The 18,838-nt window shown below is 40.5% G+C and overlaps 2 protein-coding genes across 6 annotated transcripts in view; one reads left to right on the top strand and one right to left on the bottom strand.

Annotated features, from left to right (window-relative positions):
* The window catches only part of GUSB (glucuronidase beta), a 53,788-nt gene extending 39,671 nt beyond the window's left edge, over positions 1-14,117 (top strand). The window contains exons 12-13 of one of the 4 annotated variants that reach the window (XM_073615099.1): positions 644-779; positions 13,574-14,117. In XM_073615099.1, coding sequence (XP_073471200.1) covers positions 644-779; positions 13,574-13,718 — 281 coding nt within the window. In that variant the 3' untranslated portion in view covers positions 13,719-14,117. Of the gene's footprint in view, positions 1-643; positions 1,257-1,514; positions 1,576-13,573 lie in introns of those variants that run through there. The other 3 variants (XM_073615101.1, XM_073615102.1, XM_073615103.1) reach the window with 3 other exon arrangements.
* The window catches only part of VKORC1L1 (vitamin K epoxide reductase complex subunit 1 like 1), a 120,542-nt gene that overhangs the window by 12,206 nt on the left and 89,498 nt on the right, over positions 1-18,838 (bottom strand). The window lies entirely within an intron of this gene.

Genomic DNA, 18,838 nt, shown 5'->3' with positions numbered 1-18,838 from the left:
ACTCTCCCTCACTATTGGCTCAGACACGGCAGCAGGAACTATTGGCTCTTGCTACTTTCAATCACAGCCAGTGAGGAGGGTCAGGGCTGAGCCGCACTGTGTGTCCTTATGCACGACTGCCCCCTTAGCAAGTGGCTTACTATTGGGGCACTCGGCGGGGGACCCAAGAATCGGAGGACCGAAGCTGCTCTGTGCAAAGCCAAAGCACAGAGCAGGTAAGTATGACATGTTTGTTTGTTTTTAATCTGAAAGTTTACAAATGATTTGTTTACAAAGTGAACAAATAATTTTCAGTACAACAGTTTGTACTGAAAATGACAGCAGACAATGATTTTCCATCCACTTTGAGAATAATTCAGACCAGGTTATCCTATTGCTATCAGTCATCAGTAAATTGTTTTTATAATTTGAATGTAACAACTGTCCTTTCTATTCATAAATTCTTCTGAAAATGTGTCCTGTGTATTGCCAGTCTTAGTGACTAGGCCCTATGTTGGTGAAGTACGCCTTATTAGGAACATGACCACTACACTATACTTTTAACAGGATACAGGTCTACAAAGGTATGTTGTGTTACAAAGTTGCAAGTTAAAATGTAACCTGTTGTCATGATCTATGGAATAATTTTATTTTCCCACCTCAGGCATTACAAGAGTTGTTGGCAACAAAAAAGGCATCTTTACTCGCCAACGACAGCCCAAAACATCAGCTTTCATTCTGCGGGACAGATACTGGAAACTGGCCAATGAAACTTGGTATCGCTTCCAACCAAATTCTAGGTATTAAGTGGTTTCCTTTATAATATTTGGTGCTTTCAGAGCATGCCATAATCTGGCTTACAGAATTCCTGCCTACTGAGGCTGACTACTCGATTACTCCAGCGGGTATTGTACTGAAATGTTTACTTCCCAGCCTTCCAAACCTCAATGCAATTGTTACATAAAAAGACTTGTGATACAAAAGTGCCTTGAATGTTTAAAATTGCACACTCTGTGCAATACTTTGCAGTATATATTATGTACATAATTATTGCTGAAGCACACCAATCCTACAATTCATATTTGTTTTATAACATAAGAGCTTTAATTTTTTGGATGCTGATTCTTATATTATGTATATATATTATGTATATGTAATTTAGTAAATTACTTTTTGATTTTTGCTGAGGTTGCTTTTGGCATCTGCATTAGATAATTATGCACTTAACTGAATCAATCGACAATGTTTTTGATGAATAAAAATTTTATATATTGAAATTTGTGCAATTTAATTTACTTTAAAAATGTCGTCCCCCCCCCCCTAGTTTTATGATTATCGTTTTGTACTCAGTTTTCAATTCTGATTTTAAAAAAGTAGCCGAGTAATAATTTCTGTGCTGACCATTTGACATAATTGTGTCACCGCCGTTTTCAATATATCTGTACAATGTGTTTTCTAAGAAACACGTCCTAAAGCTTTTTTATTTATTTATTTTTTTATTTATCAAAACTCTATGCTGACAACACCAATGGAAGGAGTTCCACATCCTTACCACTTTTAAGAACACCGTACACAGTTTAAGAATGAACTGCCTCTCATCCAACTTCATTGTGTGGCTGTATCTGTCTTCTTTAGAGACTTAAGAATAAATTGTTTCCTGCCATTGTTGGTCACCATTCAAAGACTTGTATATTGCTATCATGTCCCCTCATAAGCAACTCTTTTCCAGGGAGAATAAAGATAATTTTTGTAGTCGTTCCCCAAAACTGGTCCTCCAGCCCATTATTAGTGTTGTTACCCTTCTCTAGACCCTCTCCAGTTCAAAAATATCCTTCCTAAGGATCGGCCACCAAAACTGGATAGCATGCTCAACATGTGGCTGTACCAGGGTCTTGTAAAGTGGTAGAATTTTAAAGTTTTAGCTCTTGAGTAAATACCCTTTTTAATGCATACTAGCCTTGCTTGCTGCAGTTTGGCACAGCACACTATTGCCAAGTCTGTGATCTACTAGGGCTCCCATATCCTTTTCCATCTTTGATTCCCCCAAGAGGTTCTCCCCCTAGCGAGTAACTTTGCATTCATAATTTTAGCTCCCAACTGCATACTTTACATTTCCAATAATAATCCTCATCTGCCATATAGTTGCCCACCCCTCTATTTTAACTAGGTCTTATTGTAACCTTATTTTGTTGTGAAGTTATTGCCCTACTTAGCTTTGTATCATCAGCAAACACTGAGACTGAACTATTCCAACCTTTTTATATAGTTTATAAACAAATTATACAGAGTTTGTCCCAGAACAGAGCCTTGGGGTACCCCACTCACAACTGCAGACCATTTTGAAAATATGCTATTATTCACTACTCTAGACGCACCCTTGCAACCCCTTTTCTATCCAGGTACCTACAACATAATCAATGCCAAAAGACCCCAAGTTGTAAATTGAGTGTTTTATGGGGTATTGTATCCATACGTCTTAGGAAAATCCTGGTACATTGCATCCGCAGTCTTTCCTCTAGCAAAATTACAGCTCATCTGCTCATAAAATGTTAAAAGGTTGGTCTTGCAAGAACAGTCCTTCAGAAATCCATGTTTGTTACTACTGATGATACTATTTTCATCAGAAAATTATTGAATATGGCCCTTATTCCTCCCAATAGCTTACATACTATTGTAGTTAGGCTGGTTAGTCTGTAGTTCCCAGGTATATATCTCAGCCCTTTTTTGAATATTGGTACCACGTTTGATTTTCGACAATCAGCTGGTACCATTCCAGTCAGTAAGTGGTCCTGAAAAATTAGGATAACAGTCCAGCTTTAACATTGCTAAGTTTAAGCACTCTCAGATGTTAGCCATCTGAGAGTGCTTAAAAATATATTTTTTTCTGTGCTAGTCTCTAACGGTACATTTAACCACTTCTTCAGCCCCGGAAGCATTTGTACCCTTAATGATCAGGCCATTTTTTGTGATACGGCACTGTGTCGCTTTAACTGACAATTGCGTGACGTTGTACCCAAACAAAATTTACGTCTTTTTTTTTTTTTTCCCACAAATAGAGCTTTCTTTTGGTGGTATTTTATCACCTCTGCAGTCTTTATTTCTTGCGCTATAAACGAGTGACAATTTTGAAAACGGAAAAAAAAAAATTTTTTTTTTTTTTTTGCTGTAATACATATCCAAAAAAATATATATAAAACAAATTTCTTCATCAGTTTAGGCCAATTTTATATATTCTACATATTTTTGGTAAAAAAAAAATCGCAATAGGCATATATTGATTGGTTTGCGAAGAAGTTATAGCGTCTACCAAATAGGGGATAGATTTATGGCATTTTTATTTTTTATTTTACTAGGAATGGCAGCGATCTGTGTTTTTTTTTTTTTTTTTTTTTTTTTTTTTTTTTACAGCACTCAGTCTTTTTGGGTATAAGTCTATCAGCATGGCACATCTTGACTTGGCAATATTTGCCCACTCTTCTTTGCAAAAGCCCTCTCAATCTGACAGATTTGGAGTGTATCTCCTGTGCACAGCCCTCTTTAGATCACCCCACAGATTTTCAATCTGATTCAGTTCTGGCTCTGTTGTTTTGGATGTATGCTTTGGGTCATTGTCATGCTGAAAGATAGCAGAAGCCTGAAGGTTTTGTGCCAATATTGACTGGTATTTGGAACTGTTCATAATCCCCTATACCTTAACTAAGACCCCTCATCCAGCTGAATAAAAACCGTCCCAAAGCATGATGCTGCCACCACCATGCTTCACTGTGGGTATGGTGTTCTCTTGGTGATGTGCAGTGTTGTTTTTGCACCAAATAAACATATCTTTTGGAATTATGGCCAAAAAGTTGAACCATGGTTTCTTCAGACCATAACACATTTTCCCATATGCTTCTGGGAGATTTCAGAAGTGTTTCTGCAAAATTTAGCCAGGCGTGGATGTTTTTCGTAAGCCACTCTACCCCATAGCCCAAACATACTGTATGAAGAATACAAGAGATTATGAAACAAAAACAGATATATAGGCAGCGATTAAACTGGATGGTAAAATCAAAATGTAAAGATACCAAACACAGATATTGGTGCGATCAAGCATCAAACCAGTGCATAGGAACAAATGTCCATAATATGAACAGTGTTCATGGGATAATCCAGAGTGTGGTTAATTCCTAATAGTAGAAAACTGTCACCGACACCATCAACACCATCACACGTGAAGAGACAGGGGAGTACTTGCGCCCCCCTCTGAAAAAAGAACTCTTACTAGATGATATAAGACAATAGGCAAGCAAATGACACTTGTTTAGAATCGTTATATGCGATCTCCCAGAACCAATTGCATCAAAGGGTATGGATCACACAAGGATATGATCGTTTCGGATCATAAGGGAAGGAAAGAAACAAATTCCATAGTGTAATCCTATTAAAAATGTTTTATTTCCTCACAACAAACGCCCCCTTTAGATCTTGCACTTACATCAATCATAAAAACAAAGCATTGCATCATAATAGGGTTATATCAGCCAGGCCCGAGCGAAGATAACACAGTGTCTCCTACTGCAATATGCTGTCTTTCCAGCAGTAGTGAGCACCGGGACCCTATGGTGTGGCTTAACGACGACCATCAGTAACCTCAGTACGCCATTCGGAGACACATCGCTCACTAGCGCTGGAAAGACAGCATATTGCACTAGGAGACACCGTGTTCTCTACGCTCAAGCCTGGCTGATAAAACCTATTATGATGCAATGCTTTTATGTTTTTATGATTGATGTATTTCCATCATCATATGTATCATATTTAATTTCTTAGGTTTACATTTTAATTGTTTCTGTATGAAGACTGGAAGCACCTGGATTGGGTTTTTCGTACCTCCCAAACACTTGTTGGCACTATACCTTCTTAATGAGGAGTTTGTCACTAAGTGGTTTGTTCCAGCTGTAGATCTGGTCATCTCTTACTTTATTAAGGTGCCTATGAATGTCACTGAATATAAAGACCTCACTCATGAAGCACCGGAAGATTTTTCTAGAGCCGTGTTCTCTTTTGGTCAGTTCTGGCAGTGGTTCTTTTATACCAAACTATGACTGAATGGGTTCAATCACTCAAGCCTGATATGACTGATGCTTGCATCGAACAACAGATCACTGACTGCGTGGACCAAATGTCTTTGGCTTTATATTTTTAGCTGTGATGGCTTGCACAAGCCCATCTGCATTGGTCTCCTGTCAGTGCACTTGTGCAGGCCTCTGTTGCGTTAGTGCTGGGCTGCATGCAAAAAGCATTTACATTGCATGGCCATTGTCTCTTTAGGTCAGTGTTGCATGTTCTCATCAAGGATTCTATTGAGGGTAAGTCCACCTCTTTTCAGAGCATCCCTTCACTTTGCAGCACCTTCCATGTCAAGACTCCCACTCTCTGCACTCTTGGACCAAGGGTCATTGCCTCAGTCCCTACTGCAAAATGTTTTCAGGGGTTTTATCCTAACCAGTTCACCATTCCCGAGGCCAAAGGGGACATTTCCCCCATTCAGGACCTTTAGATACATTGGTGCCCAAAAATTCCAGAAGTAAACGAGATTCATTTTTTCATATATATTCAACAAAGGCACTTTATGGCCTCAGTGGGCATAAAGCATGCTTAATTACTGTACAAGTACACATCTTAGCACTTCCTGCACTTTATGATGGGACCTATGAACCACCAGTTTGTGGCCCTTTCATTTGACCCCTGCCTCTGTATTTCAGGTGTTCACCAAGGTGCTGGCTACAGTATTGGCCCTGGACAGCCTCATCTTGAAGCAGTTGTCAAGGACTTGAATAACAATCCCGACTGCCCAGATGGAACCAAATGTTGCCTTTGACCCATCGCTTGGAATATCCAGGACTGGTTCTGGACACTTCCGGGACCAGGAAATTGCTCCCCCAGGAATCGTCCAACTCTACATGAGAGTCTTGGCTATGATAATGGCTTTATTTAAGGCAGTTTAATTCCAGGTAGCTACAATTCTGTCATCATGGGAAATATGAGTCCGTCCAGATTCGTTTGACACCAAAGATCAGACTGTCCCTGTTCTGGTGGCTTCAGATTACAGCTCAGGGAAATTTTTCCACCTCAGGTTTTCAAAATCTCAATGAGGGGGGCCAGCCTGTTGGGCTGGGCACTCCCTCAGTGCAGTGGACTTGGTCTTCAGGGAAATCTCTTTAAAAAAAAAAAAAAAAAATCCTGGAGCTTTGAGCAATTTGGCTGTCTTTCTAGCTTTGGACAAACTTTTATTATCAGGTCATCCATGCCAGATTCAGTCAGACAATGCCACAGGTATGGCATACATAATCGGAGAGGAACAAGTCTTGCTATAGCAAAAGAGCTAGCATGAATTCTGTCTTGGGCAGAATACGTTTTGGTTCAGCTATGCATGTGTCTGAATCTGGAAGAATGGTCTCTGGACCCAGAGGTGTTCAAGGAAATGTGTCACAGAAGGGGGAAAAGGATGTAGACCTATTGACTTCCAATTTTAACAACAAAATGTACAGATTTGTATCCATGAATCAGCTGGTGGAAGCAGTTGATGCATACTAGTGATACTGTGGAATCAGTACAACATCATATTACTTTTCTACCCTGAAATTTCTTCCTCAGATTGAGGGCATTCCAGTGGTTCCCATAGCCCCTGAATGGCCTAGGACAGTGATGGCGAACCTTGGCACCCAGATGTTTTGGAACTACATTTCCCATGATGCTCATGCACTCTGCAGTGCAGTTGAGCATCATGGGAAATGTAGTTCCAAAACTTCTGGGGTGCCTAGGTTTGCCATCACTGGCCTAGGAGCATGTGGTATGCTGATCTGGTATGACTTCTTGCACACATTCTGGGCTCTGCCAGACTGTCCAGGTCATGTGTCTCAAGGACCGATATCTATTTTTTTGTTGCTGGCTTTACGGCATGGCTTTTGATGCCCAAGTTCTGAGGGACAGAGGAATTTCCGAAAGTGGTATCCCTATGATGCTCAAGGCTAGGAATTACACTTCTACCACAGTCTATCATTGAACATGGAAGGCATACTTTGCTTGGTGTGAGTCTAGGCTTTCACCCCAGGAGTTTCTCTGTGTCCTGGATCCTTTCTTTTCTGCAGATGGTCCTTACTGCTGTTTGGCTAGGTCTTTGCTATTGCTATTCCACCTTGGATTTGAATCTGGTCCTTTTTGTGCTTTAGAAGCCCTTGTTTGAATCTACTAAAGACATCCCTCACTCTGCTTTGGCTCACAAGGTAGTTTTTCTTATTGATATCACCTTGGCTAAATGAGTTACTAAACTGTCAGCTTTATCCTGTAAGGAACCCTTTTTGGTCCTACAACAAGGTTGCTTTTCAGACCTTCGTTCCTAGGTTGTCTGCCTTAGGCTCCGTTCACACATGCTGCAGCCGTGACTCACAGCATGGGGTCCGGTGCATCCCTGTACACTGATTCAGGTGCAAATCCGGTCCAAATTTTTGCCTGATTTCGCACCTGAAGCGGACCAGAAGACGCGCAGGACTCTTCTTCAATGCGGACCGCGGCCGCCCGGAACTGTGTGAGAGCCGGTCACAGTCTCCTGTCATGCGAATTTCCCCGCATCCAATTTGCATATGTGTGTGAACCCAGCCTTAATGTGGTTAATTCTAAACTTTTTTTTTTTTTTTTTACCTTAATGCATTTCCTCTGCATGTGGGTTTGGGCTTTTTCTCTGCCACTTTTTCAATCAGCAAGATGCTTTCACTTTTGCCATTCCGAATGGGCGCAGGAAGGGTGCCCCAGCGTCTAGTACCACCATTTCTTTGTGGCTAAGATAGACCATTGTGCAAGCTTTTAGACACAGGGATCAGGTTCCCCCCCCCCCCTCTCTAGTCAAGGTTAACTTTGCCAGAGCTATGAGTGCATGTTGGGTGTTTCAGCATTAGGCCTCTGTTTTTCTGGTTGGTAAGGCTATCACGTGGTTCTCAGTTCACACTTTTTTTTTTTTTTTTTCAAATTTTGGGCGTAAGGTTCTTTAGGTGGCTCTTTGAGCCGCAGATACACCTCTGTTCTTAATAGGCATTAGAGCTGTTTGCTCTTCTTCTTCTTCCTTTTTTTTTTTTTTTTTTTTTTTTAACGGTTTTCAACCCCTCAGTTGGATGTCCAAAAAGTTTGATTTTCTATGTCCATGAATGGATGAAAAAGTAAATATATATATATATATATATATATAATATATTTGTACTTGCCGTAAAATTTTCATGAAGTGCACAGAAGGACATAGATCCTAACACCTCTCTGTTTTTAATCATACCTTTTCGTGCTGCTTTTCTATTAAACTGAGGCATGCAGGTGCCATTGTGTCATCCTGTATTTGACAGTATAACCCAAAGGTTTAAGACCATAAAAAGGATTTTATGGTCGGTACAAAATCCTATTTTTGAAGTTTTAGACTGAGTAGGAAGAGTATAAAGCCAGCAGTTTATTTTAGCTGTCTGTGTCATACTTGAGAGATTTGCCTTGCTTGCTATTATTTTTCAGGACAGGAAGGGAAGACAAGTGGATTTTTTTATTTTTCCACAGTGTGAAGAGCTCTTATACAGTTAGCAGCGGAACAGATATGCACATTTTTCCATCACTTTTCTGTTTCGGTGATCACAAGGACAGAGTAATAAATAATCTACAACCCTAATTCCAAAAAAGTTAGGACGCTGTGTAAAATCGACAAAAAAAATAGAATGCAATGATTTGCAAATCTTAAAAACCCATATTTTATTAACGATAGAAAATATCAAATGTTTCATTTGAGAAAACGTACAATTTAAGAAAAAAAAATTGGGTAATTTTGAAATTGATGGCAACAAAAAGCTGTAAGGAAAAAAGTACAACCCCAGTGCCAAAAAGGTTGGGGCAGGGCCATGTTTACCACGGTGTAGCATCCCCTCTGTACACCACTCTGTAAATGGCTGGGAACTGAGGAGACTAGTTGCTCGAGTTTTGGGAGAGGAATGTTGTCCCATTCATGCCTGATCATATGCTACACTAACACCTGGATATACTGTATCATTCAGCATTGATGGTGCCTTTCCAAATGTGTAAGCTTCCCATTTCATACAGACTAAAGTCTAGTCTGGAGAAAGCAGTGCCTATGGTTGCCATATTGATATATCTAAAGTCTTTGCAATTTTACATCAAGGAACATTATTCTGGAATTTGACAATTTTTAGATGCCGCTTTTCACAGATCGGTGAACCAATCTGTGTGAAAGGTGTCCATCTTCAGAGACACTCTAACTCAGATGCGCTGTTAATATCCAGTCATATTACAGACCTGTTGCCAATTAACCTACTGGGTAGCAACATGTTCTTCCAGCTCTGCCTTAGTACCACTTTGCCAGCTTTTTGTTGTCCTGGTCCAACTTTTTGGAGATGCTTGCTGCCATCAATTTCAAAATACACTTTTTTATTTATTTTTTCCCCTTTAAAATTGTATATTTTCTCAGTTTAAACATTTAATATTTTCTATTGTGAATAAAATATGGTATATTTAGATTTGCAAATCAATGCATTCTGTGCCAACATTTTTGGAAGTGTGGTTGTAGTAGAAACATAAATAAAAACAGAGTTCTAATCCTTCCCTACTCTATCCAAAACTTCAAAAAACACCCCCAGAAAATTGTATACTACCCTTTCTCTAATTTTTTTTTTTTCCCCTGGTACAGCTTATGACTGGAGATCTTTAAGCATTTAGGCTCATTTGAAGTACCCCATTCTTTGTAACGATCATCACAAGGATGGAAAATGTGTATGCTAGAGGTGCAGACCTGGTGGACATTCATGACTGTTACATAGCTTCTCAATTGTATCACCTCAAATATTGGTTTCACCCTACTGGGGACATCCGATGGTTAGATATAAAGATGGCTCTAGCACCAGCCCTAGATCTACGCACACTCTAGCGCAGTGATGGCGAACCTTGGCACCCCAGATGTTTTGGAACTACATTTCCCATAATGCTCAACTATACTGCAGAGTGCATGAGCTTCATGGGAATTGTAGTTCCAAACCATCTGGAGTGCCAAGGTTAGCCATCACTGATCTTGTGGATCTCTGGCTCCCTGTTGAATTAAAAACTTTACTGTTACCTACTAGAGCAGTGTTTCTCAACTCCAGTCCTCAAGGTGCCCCAACAGGTCATGTTTTCAGGCTATTATTTTGCACAGGTGATTTGATCACTTTCACTGCCTTAGTAATTACCACAGCTGTTTCATCTGAGGGAAATCCTGAAAACATGACCTGTTGGCACCTTGAGGACTGGAGTTGAGATGCACTGTACTAGAGCCTCAATCCTAGCGCAGAGAGCCATACAGACCAATCCTAGCCAGATGTAAACATTCCTATTTCAGCATTGGAAGTCCTTATGCCACATTTTTCATTAGGTTGGCTCCATAGATATGGTATCCACATGATAGATAATTTACTTAAAGACAGCATACCCAAAAGCGTAGAGGATTTGATGGAGGAATTTAATTTGCCTACTTCTGAACAGTTCACACTTACAAGGGGTATTAGCTTTCTTGCATCCTACGCATCTCCCAAACCAACATACACATACTAAACTCTGGAGCTTTTTTACTTCACCTTCCCCACCTAGCAGTGGAATATCTCTCTGCTATAATATCCTTCAAAATACATTGGATTCATTAAAAAAATGTTCCCAAATTTTACATTGGGGTAAAGATTTAAACAAAATTTCCCTCTTGCCCAATAGTGTAAGGCCTATCTATCTATATTCATTCTGCATCCCACTGTGTAAATCATTGGGAATTGGCACAGAAAATAATGCTCCACTGATACTATACACTTGATCGGTTATCTTTGTTTTCCCCATCAAACTCCTTGTACTGCTGGCAGGAATGTGGTCATGTAGTTACTGTACATTGTGGTCTTGCAAATTGCAATTAAGCTTCTGGTGGAAGATCTTCCAACTCCTCTCCGAATCACAGGGATGCTCACTCGCCCTATCCTGCTTTGGTTTTACTAAACCTGGGAAACAAATGCTTTCCTCTGTCATACTGCAAAATGGTCACTCACCTCTTACAGCCAGAACCACTACAGTGAGACACTGAATGCAGTTGGCACCTAATCCATCTGGAGCTATTAAAGTGGTGTTGCGCCCAAAAAAAAAAACAAACAAAAAAAATGCATGAATGTGCCTTAAAAAAAAAAAAATTTGGAAAATTTTTTTTTTTTTTTTTAACTCGCCTCTAAATGGCTGTTGCTAGGGGATCCCTCGTAGTCTGCCTCCTTCAGTGCCTGGGCTGGTGACATCACTTTCCCTCGGCGCAGGAAGGGCTCAGCTCTGCCCCCTCCCTCTTGTCAATCATCTGGGACACATTACAGGTCCCAGATGACTGAGCGGCCAATCAATATAATTAATCTTATATTATAGTGATCAGTGAACTGCAAATCCGTGAATAATGTGATCACTATAATATACGATTAATTATATTTATTTGTAGTATATCACATTTGAGTTAATCACTAACTGGCACTCTTACCCAAACTAGGGAGCGCCATCACCGCCCTCTTTTCATTATTACCTTGCATTTATAGATCCCTTAGAGGAGCTATATCAGGGGAGGCAGCATACCTAGACAGGCTCCTAAGCGCAGTCATCTATCTTTTTATTTTACTTTTCTTGTAGATATTAATGGGTCTATTATTGCTTGGGAATGACCCATGTACTCTAACCTTTCCGTATCCATGCTGTTAGGATGTGGTTCTGTAATAGTAAGCCTAGAACCATAGGTCACTGATCTCTCCGCTACCAGAAGCAAGGGAACCTACAAGCTCCTGTGCCAACTATTGCTATTATTGACACGGCCTGAGGCTTTAACTTTTGCAGAAACCTGGAAATCAAGAATCGGTGAAAAGATGGAAACCCACCCTACTGCTGTGTTGTACCAAACGCAGATGGAATTATGAGGAGATTGTTCCAAGTATACTTCAGGAGACCCTTAGAGTCTAGTAATGCCCTCAAATTCAAGGAGCACTTATTAACAATCTGCTGAGATGGACTGCAGACTCCTCATGCCTCCCTGATGCAGCATGTATGACAAATCCACTCCAATGCAAGTGAGGGGATGCAGCTATAGCCCATCTTTTGCTGCCATGATGCTCCAGGAAACATTTTGATCTATGCATACTTGTAATTTTTAGGCACTTAAAATGTAACAGACATGTCCTTAAGTGTCTACATATTAGATGTACATTTCTTTTTAGTTATATCTAAAATTATACTTCATATCTTTCCCTGCTGTAACACGCCTGCTGGCTGTGGCCCTATATCAACATGCTTTTCAAACTGCTGCTATGCCAAGTCTGACTGAACTATATTTTTCTGCCTCTTGCCAGGAACACTCAAATTGTTTGGACAGAACTTGTTTAATTTGGAAGCACTGGTTGATATAGTAATATTCACATGTCTTTTTTCAGCACTGTGAGCATTCCATGGCTTGCCTTGTTTCTACTTTCAGAACAGAGAATCCAAGGTCTTGTTTAAGTTGTCTGTGTGGAAAGGCAATCCGTAAAATCCCTCCTCCTGCTGCTCGGTGCTACAGTCCCTAGCTAAACTCTCCATGCTTTCTTATGCATGCCCAGTTTAGCACAGCACACTTACCATAGGTGTGTGCAGCCCAAAGTTCATATCCATCTCTCGCAAAGTGGTTAAAACAGCCCCCCTTCTGCCCCCAGGCCCTTAGATAAAAAATAAGACCTGGGAAGTTTAATTTTTTTAAAAAAAATAGCTGCAGGAGGTGCCCAGAGCATGTGCGTAAAGCCTCATACACATGGTACGATTGTTGGCCAACTCAGTGTCTGATTTTTGTAAAAAGGGCGTGTGCCAGGATCTCGTCTTGCATACTAACGTTACACAATTGTCACGCCGCAAACATGGTGACGTTCTATGAGGCATTTCAGCTCTCGAGCTCCACCCTTTGGGCCCCTTCTGCTAATTTCATTTTGGCGAGCACTGATTCTGAGCATGCGTGTTTGTACTTTCAACTTTTGTGTGATGGATTTGTGTACTGACCATACGAAAATATGACATCAAGCCGTTGTCCACTGAAAATTGGACAACAATTGTCAAAGGGAGCGTACTAAACAGTAAGATTTTAGGTCAACAGACAATGCCCTGCCAACAATCGTACCGTGTGTACGAGGCTTTGGACTTCTCTCGCTGGCATCAGGTCCCTATGCTGAACTGAGAGGATAGAGTGATGCCTAAGGGGTGATTTGGGTGTGCCCCGGCAGACCCATGACACTTACACATTATGGCACAATTACCTTGGGGGGGGGGCACTGTAGAGATGTGAATTTCAAGCACTCCACTGCCACTAGCTCTTGCAGGCAAGGCTTTTCTTATTTCGCCCATTGGGCTGGTACTAATGGTATAACTGCTGCACATGCATGCTGAAGTTACATTTTCTTACAGATGCCAGGGCTGCACCCTGTAGTGTGCCAATGTAGTTTTCAGGCAGATGTTGATAAATGATCAAACTCCAAACAGTACAGCAGGTTAACTTTTTTTTTTTTTCTTAAAACAGGACAAAAAAATGTAACTATTGTTATCTCCCTCTTAGCTGTTCAAATTTATGGAAACATTCTGCCACTCAAGACTTACATTGTAAGAAAGAAACCAACTGGATGATGTACCAGACCAGAAACCTCCCCAAATGTCACTTGAATTAGTGATGAAATGAAAATAGGATATGTTTATTTCCATTGAAATTTGGGATCGAAACAAATGCTAACAGAAATCATGGGCAAAGTCTGTTTCATCGACTTTCTTCTTGTAGCATTTGAAAGATCTACAGCAGCAAACACTCAAACATCAGAATGCAAGTGTCAAGCTACTTTAACAGAACTACAGATGCTGCTAAACTGCCCTTATGAACATTGTTGTCTTACTTCAGTTCTTTGTGTAATTAAACTAGATGCAGATAAGAACTTCTAACATTTTGAGGACTCTCTCAGATCTGCTAACACAAGCTAGTCATAGATTTCTAGTGTGGATGGGGGAAATAGGCACTGATTGTTACTGTATTCAGACAGCATGCAGTCAAAGGCAGCAAGGTGCCTAGTAAACATAGGATACCAAAAGGCAAATAAATAAAAAAAAAAAAGTCTTGCCTCCCAATGTTTGACAGAAGCATATTTCTCAGTCATACTAAAAACAAAAGTAATTTATCCTGAGAGTTCTTTCTACATTTATTTTATACCAAAATCATATGCAACATAAATTTGTCTTACATAAAGTTCTGTTTTATACACCCATTGACAAAGAGTTCTGAACACATCTGCAGTTGGTTATCTTGTAGCACTTCAGATTTCATGGTTACTTTTCCTCCATTACCCAGGAATAATTGTACCTTCTAAAGCCCCATACACACTCAGATTTTCTGATGATTTTTTTCCTTCAGATTTACCAAAACCATATAATATGAGGTCAAACCTTAGGCGTTTCAATTTGTATGCAATCAGGCAGACCCTTGCACTAACATGGTTTTGGTAAATCTCAAAACAAAAATCAGCAGAAAATCTGATAGTGTGTAGGGGGCTTTAGAGAACTTTACCATACAGACACCTAACTTCTGGCCATGCTGGCAACAATTTTCCACAAAAGAGGAAACTTCAAGTAGATCTATAGGCAAAACTTTTTTCTGTTTTGGAGTAAGGGAGGGTTATAACCCAAGGCAGATTTTTCACCATCTCTATCCCATTGCAGAGATTTCCCTTCACTTCCTGTCCCATTGCCAAAATAGGAAGTGAGGGGGGGGGGGATCCCTGCAAATTAAAAGGAATTTCTTGGGGACCGCCAGGTCATCAGAACTAGTGTCCTCATAACTTCTCCCCCCCCCCCCATTACATTTCTGGGGTCGACCCAAAATTTGGGAATTTATTTCACATTTCGATAATGGTAAACAGGACAAGAGAGAGGATGAATCTCCTAAAAGGAGGTTCTATTCATCTCCACTATATCCAAAACAAAAAAAGTATTGCCTTTAACTCTACTTTCAGGTCGAGCAGCTCTAGGTCTTTACATTGATCAACATCTTTATAAATCACAGAAAGAAGATCATCCTAACAGTGAAAGGAAATGAGATTAGGCAGCACCAACTGGGCATGACAGCCCAAGTCTGGCCACACTGTCGTATGTCTCAAATATTTGTTCAGCTTAAAGCAGAACTTCACTCTCTCAATCAACAATTACTTTTTAATACTTCTGCTTAGAATTAGTAAAGAGGAAAGTATACCATATTTACTTGTTTTCAATTTTTTTTATACATTTTTTACTTTCTTTACTTTCTGGTCTCCAGGCCTAGGTAAATATTGTCATTCATCCCAGGAGTCTTCAGGAGGAGTTCTCTGTTAAGCACGCCCATCTGTCTGCATGCCTGAGCTAAACTCAGATAGATACCAGGAAGTACATGCTACATTAATCATTTACTCAAGATGACCACAATCAGAAACGCTAGGGAGTTAAATAGCATGGGAGATGGATTTTTAATTTTCAAAACTGACCCAAGTCCAATGAGACAAAAAAAATAAAAATAAATAAACATTGGATCCTGTTACTTTAAAGCATGTTAAACAGGACAGTGCTTGTGCTGGGCAATTTGCCCCCCACCCCCCGTATCCCCTGAAATACCTGCTTGAGCCTGCCTGGTTTTGCCCTCCCCTCTGTAAATGGACCACGGTTTACCATGGCTGCTGAGCCCTGACACCGTGGTCAGTTTACGTGCCTCAGTCATCCCCCCCCTGCCCATTACTACCTGAGTTCACAAAGCCGCTCAAGTGACCCACGTCCTCACCAGCTGACATCTCGGCTCTCTCCTCCTCTTCTCCCGACTGACATCAGTGGGGGATTCTCAGCCCCTCCCACTCTGTCAGATCAGGAGATGGAGCAGCTAGGAGTCACGTGAGCGCCGTTGTGAATTCTGGTAGAAATGGTCATTTTTTTTTTTTTACAAAACACATACACTGCAGCATAGGATTCTAACAGATGGGGTTGCATGTAATTTACTAAGTGGCTTAGCAACCACTTTAAAAATTGCAGTCACGCGGCACCATAAAAGCTTTTTTTTTTTTTTTTTTTTATAAATAAAAATGTACATTTTCTGCAGGTCCAAAAAAATAAATAAATAACTGCACGTTTTGCAGAAAAAAGACAAAAAACACACTTTTTTTCTTTAATTTAAGGAACCTGTAAAGTATTGCACCCAGTTGCATGTTCAGACTGGCAGCCCATACCTTGTACAGCAGGCAGTTACTGAATGACAGGAAGAATCAATGAACCACCAGAGCACTCCACTGCCCTTGCAGTTTTGAGAGCTACAAGCTGGTAGCCAGTACTTTTAGTTCAGTCATTCATAGAACTCTAAAAAGAATGACACAGTTGTGTAGGCAGAGCCCTGCACGGCCATGTTCTTTGCAATTTGAGACAGCAGGTGCCCACATACATCTTAAAAATTACCCAACTTGAGGTTCCTAATATCAAAACATTAGGTCTGTCCATATAGGTAAAAAGCCACATTTGTTAAACACTAAAGCCAAATTCTTGAACCACAGGAAAGGAGACAGAAGTATGGTGTAGGTAAGTAGTAGTAAGTGTGGCAGCATACCCAGGCATATTCAAGTAGGCATCAGTTGTTTGTGACAGTCCATTTCATCAGAATCATCATGACTGAGTACCGTATATACTCGCGTATAAGTCAACCCGAATATAAGCCGAGGCACCTAATTTTACCACAAAAAACTGGGAAAACTTATTGACTCGAGTATAAGCCTAGGGTGAGAAATGCGCAGCTACCGTAAGTGGAAAAAAGGGTCAACAATGCCCATTTGCAGCCATAGGTCCCCCGAACTTCAAACTCGGTAGTTAAGGGTTCCTAGATGTGTGAGGTGAATCCACGCAATGGGTATAGTGCTACTGAGATATAGAGCTGCTGCCACTACAAATACAATTCCACCTAGGTGGAATATATTAAAATGTGTATGGAAAGCAAGAGTAGATATGGCGCTGCTCTTCTGAAAGTTTTTTTTTTTTAATTTTTTAAAATAGAAGATTTACAGTGGTGAACTCCACTGTAATGCTTTGCACAATTCCTTTGTGTGCGGGTGTCAAAATTACAAGATAACACCAAAAGGTATATGAAAAATATATAAAAGATCAAAAATCCCAATGTGTGCTGGAAATAGATAATGCTAATGAAAAAAATGTGTTTTAAAACCAAATGTGTGGGTGTTTAACCACTTCAATACCAGGCACTTAGACACCTTCCCGCCCAGGCCAATTTTCAGCGCTGTCGCAATTTGAATGATAATTACGCGGTCATGCAACACTGTACCCAAACAAATTTTTTATCATTTTGTTCCCACAAATAGAGCTTTCTTTTGGTGGTATTTGATCACCTCTGCGGTTTTTATTTTTTGCGCAACAAATAAAAAAAGACCGAAAATTTAAAAAAAAAAAACAAGCTTTTCTTTGTTTCTGTTAAAAATTTTTGTAAATAAGTATGTTTTCTTCTTCAATGACAGCCACTGATATGGCTGCACTGACTGGCACCAATGAGGTGGCACTGGTATGCGGCACTGATGGGCACTCGTAGGCGGCATTGATGGGTTATCACGCTATGTGAGTTTTATTTCTCGCATGGCATATGAAACTTTCGCTTGGCCTTATTGGATCGTTTGTGGATGTGGAAAGCTGTGTTGATACTTCCCTCCCCATTGCAAGTTGAGGATATTTGACGAGTTACCCTGTCCAGACCGGTTGGTCAACAAGCCTTTTTGACTTGTAAGACGTAGGTCTTCTCAAGTCATTAAGTTCCGGTAAGCCTCTTGATGTTCCGGTGATGGTACTGCCACCCATCTAGACCCTCTGTTCACCTGTGGTTCCTTCATTGTTTACCAACCTGCCAGATGTGACAAATTCCTTCTACGTGTGAACTTGGGAGTCATATTTCCATCATTTTCAACGCACAACCCCCATAGACTTTTGGTGGTGGTTTCCTCTTCACAATTTATTATTATCTTATATTTGGACTTTTTATATGAATTTGAGTGGCTGATTTGCCGAACCTTCACGTTTTTTTTAATTACGTATTAATTTTTTTTGTAATTGATCACCGATATTGTATTTCAATTGCTGTTTTGAATTACATAGTGTCACTTTACTATGCACTTCATACCTTTGTTTTACAAGGGGTGATTAGGTTTTATTCACTGTTTCTATGCACATAAGACCTCTTGTTTAATGTATTTAGCGCTACACTTTTATTTATTTTTAACCCTAAACCCTAACCTGAGTCTATAGGAGTGTTAGCTGCTAATTGGTACATATCATTTTTGCATTTTTTTGCGCAGCACTGTACTTACCTCCATATTTGTTCCTATTAGGCATTGATGGGTAGTTATGGGTGGCACTGATAGTTGGCACAGATGGGCACTGATAGGTGGGCACGGATGGGAACTGACAAGTGGCACCGATGGACACTGATTGTTTGCACTGATGCCCCTAAGGGTGGCATTGCTGGGCATCACTGCAACATAATGGTGCCAATCAGTGCCCATTTGTGGGCACTGATTGGCACAGAATGGGCACTGACTGGGCACATGTGGATGGCCATGGCGTACATACCTGCCCATCCACATGTTGCCCCTTCCCTGGTCATCCTAGTGGCGATCCCTGCTGGTCCAGGGTGATGATCTGAGGGGGGGGGCTGCGCTGATAAACAATCAGCGCAGACCCCCCTGCCAGGAGAGTCGCCGACCGGCTCTCCTCTCCTCGCGTCTGTCAGACGCAAGTG

The sequence above is a fragment of the Aquarana catesbeiana genome, linkage group LG02 (assembly GCF_042186555.1).
Source record: "Aquarana catesbeiana isolate 2022-GZ linkage group LG02, ASM4218655v1, whole genome shotgun sequence".
NCBI lineage: Eukaryota > Metazoa > Chordata > Amphibia > Anura > Ranidae > Aquarana > Aquarana catesbeiana.
Note: the sequence above shows the minus strand (reverse complement) of the source record. Positions and strands in the feature narration are given on the sequence as shown.